Raw genomic sequence first — 13,661 nt, 5'->3', positions numbered from 1 at the left:
TAGAATAGAAAATTATTTGATATACAGTGTTAAAATAAATTAAATTAATCGATCAGTTCATGGTTAAATTACTGGCAATACATTCCATAACAAAAAATTTCTCATTTTCTTAACATGTCACACAGTTATGCAATGAAATTTGAAAGTACTTCCTGGCTAATAAGAGAAATGGTGTGTGCACAATTCTTTGTGTATACATATTATCCTTTCAGTAGTTACACATATAAGCACCGTGGAACCCGGCATTTGTGAAAAAAGAATACTGTAAAGCGGGTGATATATAGTATTTTGCCTTTCCAATAATACCAGTTTAACCTTATTTCCAATAAGGTTGTTTTAGACTAATTGCTTTTTTGTTAGGTTTTTTAACTAAATAACAGATTACTGTATTGTATTAGAAATAAATTTACATCATTATAACAAAATCTTAAACTACCACAGGAATATTGAGGGTTATTTATTTGAGTTAGAAGATAATTGAGCATATTGCTAAGAAAATGTTTTAGACAATACATCTGTAAAGGGGACTGTAAAAAATGATGTTGGTATAACGGGTCACTTCTGTATTATCAACATACTGGATTCTAACTGCACATTTACAATTTTGTATTGAGCGGACAAGTAAAAACATTAGTTCTTATTCCTAGGTTTTCCAGTTAGCTTCTTTTCATTACAAATTCATTTGACCTCCATTGCTTTGCATGATAACATGATTATAGGATAAGTGTTATATTTTTGTTATATTTAAAGCTGGAAATGTTTTTACGTTTATATAATACACATAGAATACATGGAGTGATAGAAGATGAGTATCATGCTAATACAATGAGGAAAATTATATTGCAGCTAGTGGCAAACACTTTCTGCAGTATAATTTTTTTTAAGATGATTAATTAACCACATAAGCTTAAATTTGTGTGTAGGAATACGATATAGAAATTTGTAGCACACAAAAATATTAATTATTTTTTCCAGGATTTGAATCCAAAACTTGTAAATGAAAGGCTGAAATGCTATCATTACACCAAAGAAATTGAAAATCGATGAAGTCTTTTAAAATTTATTTCATTTTTTTATAGTATATATGAATTTCTCAGCTTCATAATAAACTAAATTTTAAGATTTTGTACTTCATTTAACTTACGTATAAATATTTGATGTATAAATATTTTAACTAGATTGTATACACTAGACATATTCAATTGAACATATTGATTTGATACAGCTATAAAAAAACAAGTTATAAATTAAAGTAATTACCATATCCAGTTCAGAAACAGGACCCATACTTCTTATCAGGATGTTTGTTTTTATAATTGTTGGTCATCCTGAAAATTAATCCATTAAAAAAATTTAAATAATTAAAAAATTGTTTTGAATAACAAATAACAGTAATCGATTCATCACTTTTTTGTACGATTATGCTCAGATAATAATATCAACTAAACAGACTACAATGAGACTGTACAAGACTGTTTATCTCCTCGCAACTTAATGATTTTGCAACGCTTGGAATGTTAACATAAGCAGCACTCCAGAATTCAAAAAAAGTAATCTAGGGATAAAAAAGCTAATAACCCTAGATATGCTTGGTAAACGATTTCCTTTAAATCATAATGAAGTCAAACACCATTCGGTGAAGTTCTGTTTCAGAGTGAGTTTCTCATTCGTGCTGTTGGTATTCACTAATAGGTAATGACTGCTTATTCATATGAGTTGACTTCAGTTAAAATTTAATAAAACAAATAAATCGGTAAAAACTTATAATATCATAAAGTAAAGTATATATCATAATAAATTTGAAATCCAAATGTTTATTCACTACTTTATACAATAAATCTAAATTATATATTATCTGTTTCACACATTACGTGTATATACTAGCCGCTTAAGTAATTCACACTAAATATACAAAAAATATATGACCAAATATACAAATTATCAACAGAATTAATAAGTGAACAATTTAAAGCGCTATAGTTGTTATTTAGTTATGTCTTTTTACTAACTAGCGATTATGTCCTGTTAAAGTCGCTAGAGATGAATTTGGGTTGTAACAAATGTCAAGCCAAACTCAGGATTTGAACTTCTGGGTGAAAAGCTGATACAATACCATTCTGCTACTCAGCTCATTAAATCAGCTGGTTAATGCGATTTAATAAAAGGTCTTTGCACGGCACCATACAAAGATCAAGAAGTGTGGCTGTCAAAATTCCCATATTATAAGTACATATTATTCATGTAACAATATACTTGAACAGAAACTACAATGAACTACACTGTCCCTTAGGTAAGCCCAATTAATAATGGATGAAAGATAAAAAAAGGAAGAGGATGAGAAAACAAATACAGGTTTGGATTAGAGTAGTTTACCATCTTGTCCAGAACTATCTCTACATATGATCATTTATTTAAAATGTATGAAAAAACTATATTTGTTTTTTTAATGGAGTAGTTTGTTTTTTGAACCAAACTGCACGTATAATGGTCCTATTTGATCGGTATACATTTAGGATAAATGGTATAAAAAAAGCCAGTCTAGTATATTTACGATAAATGATATCGGTATACCATTACCAATTTGATTATAAAAATACTCGCTAATAAATTACATGAAGTTACAATACAGAAAGTAATTTCCTTATTATATTACACCATGACATTAATTTAAGTCGATAGATTTTAATAGTTTTATTTCCTGCGGTTGAGATTATTTGAAATAAAATAACTGCAATCACGAATAAATTTATTCAGAAAGTACTATTTACAACCAAATTGATTCTTAAAATCGTACTACTAATCTAAATGAATTGATGCAAATAGATTGGTGTAAAATACCGATCAAATTCAACTAGAATTAAATTCCAGACCGCAAGTATTAATTGTCAAAATGAAAACTGTATTATGACATCCAAATGAACATCACTATATAGGCTATTGATTATTAATAATTATATTGAGTTATAAAATGATGAAAAAGATAATTTTATGAACATTTACATTAACGTCGATAATTAAATGAACGTGAATAATTAACTGTATTATAACATCCACCTGAATGAATATCATTATATAGGCTATTGATTTCCAATTATATTGACTTATAAAACGATGTAAAAAATAATTTTATGAACATTTATATTAATGGCAATAATTAAATGATCGTTGAATATAAATCACTGTAATAAAATAAGTCTACTTGAATCATCTTTTTATAACGTATTCACACAGTTTTTAGTAAAAGTGGAAATAGGAACAAATATGAATTATTAAAATTAAATTAAATAGGACTAAAAATATGAATTATATTCAAAATTTAGATTAGAAAAATAAAACCTACTAAGGAAGAAATACGATAACTTGCTACTGAAATAAATCTTATAAAAAGAAAACGGTCAAATCTTTTAACAAAAAATTTTATATAAAATTTAATACCGAGATAGCCATTTTAACACCTCTCATCGGTAAATACTGTGAAAATATTACATGTTATACGATTAATTACAGAATTTAATGAAGAAACAACAACTACTATTAAATAACAAACAGAAATACTTACAAAACAGTATAGAATGAGTAACAGTGTTTACACTATAAAAAATAAAAACCTTTGATTATTTTAGACAATTTCTATCAGAACCGCAAAGTTAAGATCTAAATCGTTGAAACTTTCAACCCAGATTACCTACCGCATTTAATGGATGCCCCTTGCATAGGGTTGGATAAAATAACAATTCGTCTCTAGGATGATACTAGCATGACATTTTTCATTTGTTACAAATTTCCATTTGGGGTAATGATCGTAGTAGTTGAGGCTGTACTCTCATAAAAAATAAAAATTAATGTAACCCATAATAACCTTTAAATAACTCCATCTTGATCTAACATAAATCTTTAAAAAAAGAAAACGAAAAGAACATTTTCACAGCGATATACAAGAAATAAAAAATACAAAAAAGCTGACAACACAAGTCAAAAAACGCGGCTTTAGCCTCGTAACCGTAGTCATAAAACTGCGGGTTGTTTCTGATGCACGGCTTATATACACAACTAAATTAAAAATATTTATAATTTGATTTAAATATAATATTCTTTTTGTTTATTTAATTCAATGATTCTAACCACAGCGCACGCACATATCGTATTTAATTCGCGGGGGTGTGGCGGTACTAGCGGTGACGGTCGGCACTAACTAAACTAATTTAATTTCACAACTTACATAGAACAAATTTCGCCTGTACAGTCAGCAGACTGGTGCAGCCGTAAGGCTTAACGCACCAAGTACCGAGTCAACCGGGCGATCTAGTTCGAGACCCAGCCAGACAAGAGTTCCTTTTTTTACACTTTAAATATTAAATATTTATTTGATTCTACCGTTCACCTGTCGTGTCACAACATAGCAGTAGTTTAGAGCATTTTTTTGGGGTGGAAGTGCGGTTTTGCAATTTTTTTTCAAATATGCCTAAGAAAAATTAGGCGATCTCGAGATACTGAGGTAACCTTGGTCTACAGCCTCACCCCTTTTAAGTTGAAAATTTAACGGCACAGTGCCCCATCTGAGTATCTGTTCCCAATCTTAAGTAATCTGAGCAATTTTGGTCAAAATCGGTCCAGTAGTTCTGGAGATATAAGGTAATTTAGAGGCCAACACCGAACACACACAGACGTTCGTACAAACATTAGCATTCGGAAAATTTCCATCTTTTTTTTGGGTTCCTTAGGTGTCAAGATCCCGTGAAAACCGCATACGCCCAAGTTTGACCGATTACAATACTTTCCCTTCTAGACCTCTAGCTCAGTTATAACTATCTAGACGGGAAGTAAAAGTCGTGGACTATCATTTAAATTAAAAGTTCTTTTAAAAGATTTAAAAACCGCCAGATTTAAAATAGCGTAAGAGTAGGAGATATTATAACTTCTCTCTAAGGTCAGAAAAAGTGAAAGGATAAATTCGTTAAATCTTTATAACTATTAACAAATCTGTATTTTTTTGTAAATTTATTTTTCATTCGTTAAAAAATTATTTAATAATAATTATTATTACATAGTGTTGTTGATGTTGTGGTTATTATTATTATTATTATTTTCATTTTTGCCTTTAAGGACAGCGTTTGAACTCGAGTGTTTCATGATTATACGATCCTAAGTTTTCTCCTTCTTTATCTCTTCCCAAAATCTCTTCATTCTTCGACTACGTTCCTGTTTCCTTTGCTCTGTCCACTTTGCTCCTGTTTTCTTCCTTTTTTTCACTTCAAATTTTGTTTCTAATTTTTCTTCTTTCTCTTATAATTTTCCCGTCGATCCCTGCTTGTCTTAGGTCTTCTTATTTTTCGTGATACCGATTGGTTTTCCTGATCGAGCCGTTCACTACATCAAAGATCCTCTTTGCGAGTCTGTTGTTGATCGTTCATTGCGAGTACCCGTGGAATTTAAGTCTGCGCTTTCTGATCGTGTCAGCGAGTGTGTGTCCGTTCATTCGTATAATTCTTCGGTCGGTCTACTACTCCAAACATTTTTCTAAGTATTTTCCGTTCAATTTTGTCTGTTTCTGTGATGCTTGATGCTCCAATCGGGGTAGTTTCTGATGCGTGCAGCGCCTCCGATAACACAACTGTCTTGTAGTGTCCGAGATTCGCCTGACTCTATATTCTTTGCTTGTTATACTGCGACCGTGTGTCTTTAGGCTTTCTGAAATTTTTATATTTTTTCTACGTCGGATGCCTTTTTGATCCTCCCGTTTGTGTGTATTCCCCTAGGTACTTGAACTTTTCGGCTCTGTTTATGTTTCCGTATTTTGGAGTGTGGTTTTTGTGTTGTTCTGCCTTTACATGTATTGTGTTTTCTCGTATTATGTAACCCCGTTTCGGCAGTGATTTCATGTAAAAGTTCCAGTGTTTCTCGTTCTTCCTGTCTATTGTTGTTAAGTATTCCCATGTTATCTGCAAATGTGGCAACACAATTGTCGCAAAATTATTATTATTCTGTTTATTATTATAAGTAATTAAATATAATAATAATAATAATTATTATTATTATAAATAAGGTAAATGATGATTTTCATACTTTTCAATGAGAAAAAGATTAAGATTTAAACTCTAAGCATGTGGTCGGTAGGTTCACCAATATCTTGCCAGTTTTTTAATTCAAAATTTGTCTCCTTCTCAATCGTTTTTAATATTAATTAACGATTGGTAATTCGTCTGGACCGGTTTCCAGCTGATCAGCCGTTAATAACTACGTCGATCAGATTAAAACGGTACAACAACCATGTGAACCCGTTTAAAATTATTTAAAGTAAATATTAATTAGATTCTGATAGTGTGATAGAACACATGAAAAAAAAAACTTTTCCAATAAGTGCGTCAGAAGGGCGGTTTTCCGCGTTTAGTTGAGAAAGGAAAAATGTTGCACTGCTGTAATGATTTTTGAAAATAATATTGCTTTCAGTTTTTTTCTGTATTCATGTTATGTTAGTATCATGTGTTCTGTTATAATACTGGGTATTATTCTACTGAAATTGTTATTGTATACTGTTAAGTACCGTGTATTGTTCCAATAAATATATATATATATATGTGTATTTTATATTTGTGTTTTTTCTCTTCCTCTTTACACATTTGATAGTCGACTGCATCAATTGCTTAACACTGCTACTTGCCAATAACCCACTTTAATGCTGTTACCCATAATTTGTGTGGTTTTGGACCCGTGCTCACAAAAAAAGAATAGGTTCAAATTGACCCAAAACTGGCTTTTTTGGACACCAACCCCCTTTCCTACTATATACCAGATCGCATTTAGGATTACTACGAAACTAAAGCGCTATAGCGAAACTAGTTCATACCTGGCAGTGCTCGTAAAAATCAGTTTTGTTCTACAAATTTTATGTTTTGGGACTATTAGGAAAAGCTCGCACTTGGTGGTGCTTGCAAAAATCTAATTTTGATTTTCTAACGCGTCACCCTTCAAGTTTAAACATGAAAACCTTGAAAAAATTCTAATTTTTGACCTGTAACTCCCGTTACTGTGAACCGGTTTGCTTGAAAATCAATAGGGTTCTATATCTACTAGGTTTACATCACCGCACCAAGTTTCGTCAAAATCGGTTAAAATTTGCGATCGTTAGAGCCGACAAAAAAGTCTTATACATACATATGTATGTATACGTTACAGAATCGTGTTTAGGAGATTCTAAAACGTAACGAAAAGATTGTAAAACACCTAAGGTGTCGGGGAGCAGCCCGACACATCTTAGAAAGTCTGACCAGGCGTAGTAGCGATTTCTACAAATTCTTTTGAAATCCGCTAAAAATTTGAAGATCTTATTTTAACAATTTATAATTGAAAATGGTAGTATTTAAAAATAGTAATAGAATTTATGAGTATGATGTAAATGATATACTAAAATATTATAAAGAAATATAGTGAAATTTTCTTTCGTGTAATAATCTAACTGTTTTGAAGAATATAACAAATTGTATGAATTATATATAAAGAACGAACAGTTTAGTATAATAGACTGAGATTGAAATGTAGGATTTCTGGCTTTCACTTTATACTCCACTGACGATTCGATGTAACCTACAAGATTTAAGAAGAGATCAGGAACGCTGTATCTGTTGTACGGAGCAAATCACGGGTACAAAAGTATTCAGTGCATGTATAAAGAATAGGATCATTCTTACTGATGCATGAAAACACACAAACACACACACACACACACACATAACAAGTTTATTGACTTTTATTCTACGAAACGTCTTTAATATTTATGACTTGTATTTCGCAATTAATTTATTCTAAGTATTTTTTTTATGTAACCGACGAAAAGTACTGCTGTTGATCTAAAACGGCCCCCGCTCGGATTTTTATGACAGTTGGCTTTTTATTTTTAAAAAAAAACTGCTATTGTCCACTGTTGTTAATTTAGAATAGTGGACAATATTTTTTTTTAATAGGTGTGTTACGGGTAAATAATGAAACAGCTTTTTTGTTTATAAGACGTTTCAAGATAGATCTAGGAATTGCACTAAAAATTCCACGATTGCAATTTGTTTATAAAATACGCTCATCTGAATGTACTTGAATAAAAATTCAAGTACATTCTGATGAGCGTATACTTTAGGAGAGTTGTAACATAATTTCTCTTCTTACCAATTTTTTTTTTTTTGTCTTAAGTCATTTGACTGGTTTGATGCAGCTCTCCAAGATTCCCTATCTAGTGCTAGTCGTTTCATTTCAGTATACCCCCTACATCCTACATCCCTAACAATTTGTTTTACATATTCCAAACGTGGCCTGCCTACACAATGTTTTCCTTCTACCTGTCCTTCCAATATTAAAGCGACTATTACAGGATGCCTTAGTATGTAGCCTATAAGTCTGTCTCTTCTTTAAAAGTCGCCTTCCTCTTCCCGCCGAACCTCACTAATTCCTACTACATCCACATTTATCCTATCCATTTCTCTTTTTTAATTTTCTAGTCTACCAACCTTTTTTAAACTTCTAACATTCCACGCTCCGACTCGTAGAATGTTATTTTTTAATTTTCCGGTGACCCCCTCCTTAGTAGCCCCACCCGGAGATCCGAACGGGGGACTAGTTTACCTCCGGAATATTTTACCAAGGAAGGCGCCTCCATCATTGCTATATGAAAATGCAGAGAGCTACATTTTCTTGGAAAAAAAAGCAGCTGTAGTTTTCCATTGCTTTCAGCTGCGCAGTACTCAGAGGACTGAGTGATGTTGATACGGCCGTTTAAGTCATTGTGACTCACGCCCCTAACCACTACTGAAAGAGCTGCTGCCCTCTTTCAGGAATCATTCCTTAGTCTGGCTCTCAACAGATACATCTCCGATATGGTTCCACCTTCGGTCCAGCTACTCTGTATCACTGAGTACTCAAGCCCCCTCACCAACGGCAAGGTCTTGTTAAAGTATTTCATTTTCATTTTTTTTTTTCAAAAATTTTGACCGGTTGTTTTAACTTTAATTGCTATTAAAACTGTCTACGTTAGTATAACATTATTTGTTTGACATCGCTTTGTTCAGAAAATGAAACATAAATTTGAAAATACAAACATAGAACAGCATTTATGCAAAATAAAAATACGGGTTAAAAAAATTATTTCAAATTTTAACAGAGAAAAAAATCTATTAATTTCATAAAATTCTTTCTTTGTATTCATCTTTCGACGGCGCTACAGTCCACTGGAAACCTCCTGTACGGTACGCCTCCAAACATCTCTTCTTTTGATTCTATCCAACACTGTTTGGCGCCAAAGACTCGCAGATCACTCTGTGGATCCTCCCATCCTCCTTCTTCTAGGCCTTCCTCGTCTTCTTGTTCCGAACGTTTCCACTTTGAGGACGGCGTTAGGCATTCTATCACTCTCCACCCTTGAAAAATATCCCGACTATCTTATCTTGCGTTCCTTGAAGTCTCGCGCTAAATCCTCTTCACCGATATAGCGGGTTATCTCTTCACTATTCCTTATACGCCACCCCTCCTCAGTTCTTACAGATCCCACAATTCTTCTTATGAGCTTTCTTTCAAAAACCCGAAGGGATGTCTCATCTCTTTTAGTTAACGTCCAAGCCTCTGGCCAGTATTTACCGCAGGATTTGTAAGTATCCTACGGCTAAGTATAGCTTCGCTTTTGTGTTGCGTGTTACAAACTTTTTACCTGAAGAGTTTCAGGTTGACAAAATACGCTTTATTTCCAACTGCTATCCGGCTTTCTATTTCAACCTGTAACCTGTTCTCATTATTCAGGATTTGTTCCCAAATATTTAAACTCCTTTGCCGCTTCGAATGTCACATTGTCATATGATATCTCTCGAACTAGACTTCTACCTTCCTCTATCACCTTTTTAAAATATTTTGTCTTTTCCATATTAATTTCCAGACTCACTGTCTTTTCCTCATCCCGCAATTTCTTAAACGTTTCTATTATTGAGTACCACATCATCAGCATAAACACACACCCTTTTCATTTATGGAAAGCATTCCCATCCGCTTGCAGTGTTTTTAAAACCTTATCGAGATTGAAAATAACTACAGTTAGTGCGTCACCCTGTCTCACTCTATTGTTCACTTCAGATGATCTGCTTACTTTTTCCTATCTTTACACACACAGGACGTGGAATTACCACGGTCATCACAACAAGCTTTACTGATTATTTGGTATCCCGTTTTTGAACATCAGCTAATGCGAGTATTTTCTACTGACGCTATCAAAAGCTCGCCGAAAATCAATAAATATGCAATGCAGGTCAACATCGTATTCGTAGCACCTCTCCATCAACTGTTACATCACAAATATTTGCTCCGCGGTTCCTCTGTTCTTCCTGAAGCCCATTTATATATACATAAAGTATACGAAGAAAATAACTTTTTTCGTTTGAAAGTATATTTTGGGCGACGTTTTAACTACTCAAAATATCGCCTAAAATAAAATTATAGTATGCCTTTTTTTACAGAATATAACAATAAAACGAAAATATAATTTACCTCTTCAGTCGTTATTTTGCTGTACTACAGACACTAACCGAATTATGTAATTTAATATAACTTAGCGTTAACCCCAAAAAGGTAGAATAATCTATTTTTAGGTAATTAATTTCAGCCGCGTATAAATAGATATTAATCGACCGTTAACATGTAACAAAATTTGAACGTTTAATATATTTTTTTACGAGCTACTTATAATAAGTCTTCTTAAATATATTTGTCTGAAAAAATTATATAAACCGAAGGACGCAGCACTAAAACTTGTAATTATATTTGTCAAGAAACTTTTATTTTTGCCGAAATGACTTTATATACGTTCCTCAATCTTCAAAATTAAGCACAGTCAATCACTCCAAAGAAGATGATATATTATGACTTTAAAACACTTTACTACTGAGGTAATAATAGTTTGTTTATTTTGTATATTTAAAAATACATATTTGTTTATCGTATATTAAAAGTCTTCTTTTTAACTTTATTACCTCAAACCCTGTCCAAACAGCTCAAGGAACAAAATACTTAACACAATAATAATACATAATATTAAATAAAATAAAATAATGTATTAACGCTCCCAGCGATCTCTTATATATAAAATACTCTTATATAATCTATATAAAAACATGTCCTGACTGACTGATTCATTAACGCCCGGCAAAAAGTATTGTAGATAAGTTGATGAAAATTTGTATGCATGTTCTTACGTTGTAACTGCACGCAAAAAACGGATTTTTAAAAAATTCCGAGTAAAGGGTTAAAATGAAGTAACACTGGAACTTGATTTTTTTTTTAATTTTTCGGCAACAAATGGAGATATAAACGATAGATATAAAATGGAGATTTTTGTCTAATCTTCATGTGAATTTGTAAAAACTAAATCTCTAAATATTTTGAAATTTCGAGTTTAGAGGATTAAAATGGATTTTGATTTTTTCTGAATCTCTCTGTAACAAATCAAGATATTGACTTGATTTTTGGTGTGTGTAATTTTTATGTAAATATTTAAAAACAAATTTCTAGATTTTTCGAAATTCGTCCGTTAAAGGGGTAAAGAAAGATAAAAAATTTGAACAAATTAAGCAAATTTCTACATTTCCGATTATACTAAACGAGATATTCACTAGATTGGGGTTTGCAAATATTCTTCAAATAAATATCTAAAAACCGTTTTCGGATTTTATGAATTTCGAATTTTTAAGGGGTGCGACGATCAACGGCCGCGGCTCGGTGGCTCAACCAACAAAGTCACTGTTATTGTATGTACGACGCGACTGCCTGCATCTGTTTCCGGTTACCTGACCGAAAAACAAAATAAAAGTAATTAAAAACGAAGTATAGTTACTTCCTAGTGGTGTTTGTCGGGTAACGATAAGTACCGGGCAAAATACATTTTTATCAGTACGAAATACAAATAACCAGTCGTAACTAATATTTTTAAGATGATGGCCGACTGTTTTGAAATCCACATTCTTAGATCACTCAAAGTTAAGGCCTGTACTGAACAAACTGTCGTTAAGAAATTACAATACACTGATAAGTTTTTATAAATTGAACAGGCTTTAATCTTCATTTATTATAATTATTATCAAAAGCACGAGTTAAATGAACACTCTCAAGGAAGCAGGCCCCTTGGCTAGAAGGGAAGATAATTATAAATGAACAAAGTAATTGAAAAGCAGGTAATTGAAATAAAGATTGACAGGAGAAGAGACAAGGATAAGGGAAAATGAGATAGATGAGTGTAGATATAAAAATATTAAGTAGCGTACACTTGCATGATGAAGTATAAGATAGAAAAGTCAAGTAAGAAAAAGGGATCGTATATAAACTTGGAAAAAACTACATAAGAGGAAAATAGATACATATGTTGTCGGCGGCACACTTACCTACACTGTATACATAAACAACTGTTAACCTATATATCTAGTTATATATATGTATTCAATGTCAGTAGCATTCTTAAACTTACTAGTTGATACTTTAACAAAATTCTAGATGCGGTGAAGTTGAAATTTGTTTAAAAATTCATTATCTTTACAAAACATAAGAATTGTGATGTAATGGTAATATGTGACGATATAGAATTTCATTCACGGATGCAATAGCTAAAACATTTACGGAAATAATGTTTAAACAATTACAAGAATGGGATGGATGATAAATATAATCTAATCTCTAAAACATTATTAATTAATAAGTAAATTTTTAACCTAGTTAATATTCTCAGTTTAAAACTGAAAACTGAATATTAAAAAAATTTACGCGTGCTAAATCTTAAATGACTTTAAAAGAACCTTTGATAAAATTTAATGATATGCACTCTTTACAAGTTGAATAATGAGTTTGTTCCCATTTAAATTTATGGAATTATTAATATCGCTTTATAAAAATACATTTTTGCAAGTTTACTGTACAGAATGTTATCAAGAGAATTTAAAAATTATAACGGGTGGAGTGATAAAACAAAACTTTTTTCTTTCACCACACATTTTTGCATTATAGGAGTATTTTATAATAGATTTGCAAATGAAGAAGTGAGTGGTGATCGATAATATAACTGTCAGGGTATTTTTATATTCTGAAGATGTTGTTTTCTTTGTATATACAATGAAATCTTAACAAAAAATGCTCAGTAATTTTAAAATTTACTAAGATCATTGGGCCACTATTTTTATTTTTAATACTGTACGGGATAATTCTGTGTAAAAAAAAAAAGGTATATAATATACTAGCTTTGGTTAAATGGACGATTTTTAATTGGTTTTCCGATCTGTAACCACCGATGGGAGGCAAAATTAGGATAAATAATCATTAAAGGATTTCAAAAGGTTTAGATGCTATACACTAAAGAAAATAATAGTCGGTTCACATTATTAAATTATATATTTAGAAACCAACTATTATTTAACGTGTCCCTTTTTCTCCAAGTTATGAATGCATTAACATTTTTTAATTATCATAGGAAATATTTACAAAAAGAATGTATCAGTAAAAATCTATTTTAAATAAATTTTCAAATCTTGACTAGAATTACTTAAGTATAATATCAAATTGAGGTATTGTATTATGAAGAATAATGTATGGCACACAACAGCAGAAGTTGACGGAATGTGTATCTGATTATGGGATGAGGTCTTTCTATAACCAAC

At 31.5% G+C, this 13,661-nt stretch overlaps 1 protein-coding gene across 1 annotated transcript in view; it reads right to left on the bottom strand.

Annotated features, from left to right (window-relative positions):
• LOC142320406 (gamma-aminobutyric acid receptor subunit alpha-6) overlaps window positions 1-13,661 on the bottom strand; it is a 105,549-nt gene that overhangs the window by 36,779 nt on the left and 55,109 nt on the right. Inside the window, 1 exon segment of the mRNA XM_075358113.1 lies at window positions 1,261-1,328. Coding sequence (XP_075214228.1) covers window positions 1,261-1,328 — 68 coding nt within the window.

The sequence above is a fragment of the Lycorma delicatula genome, chromosome 2 (genome assembly GCF_047948215.1).
Source record: "Lycorma delicatula isolate Av1 chromosome 2, ASM4794821v1, whole genome shotgun sequence".
NCBI lineage: Eukaryota > Metazoa > Arthropoda > Insecta > Hemiptera > Fulgoridae > Lycorma > Lycorma delicatula.
This window is presented reverse-complemented; position numbering and strand designations above follow the sequence as displayed.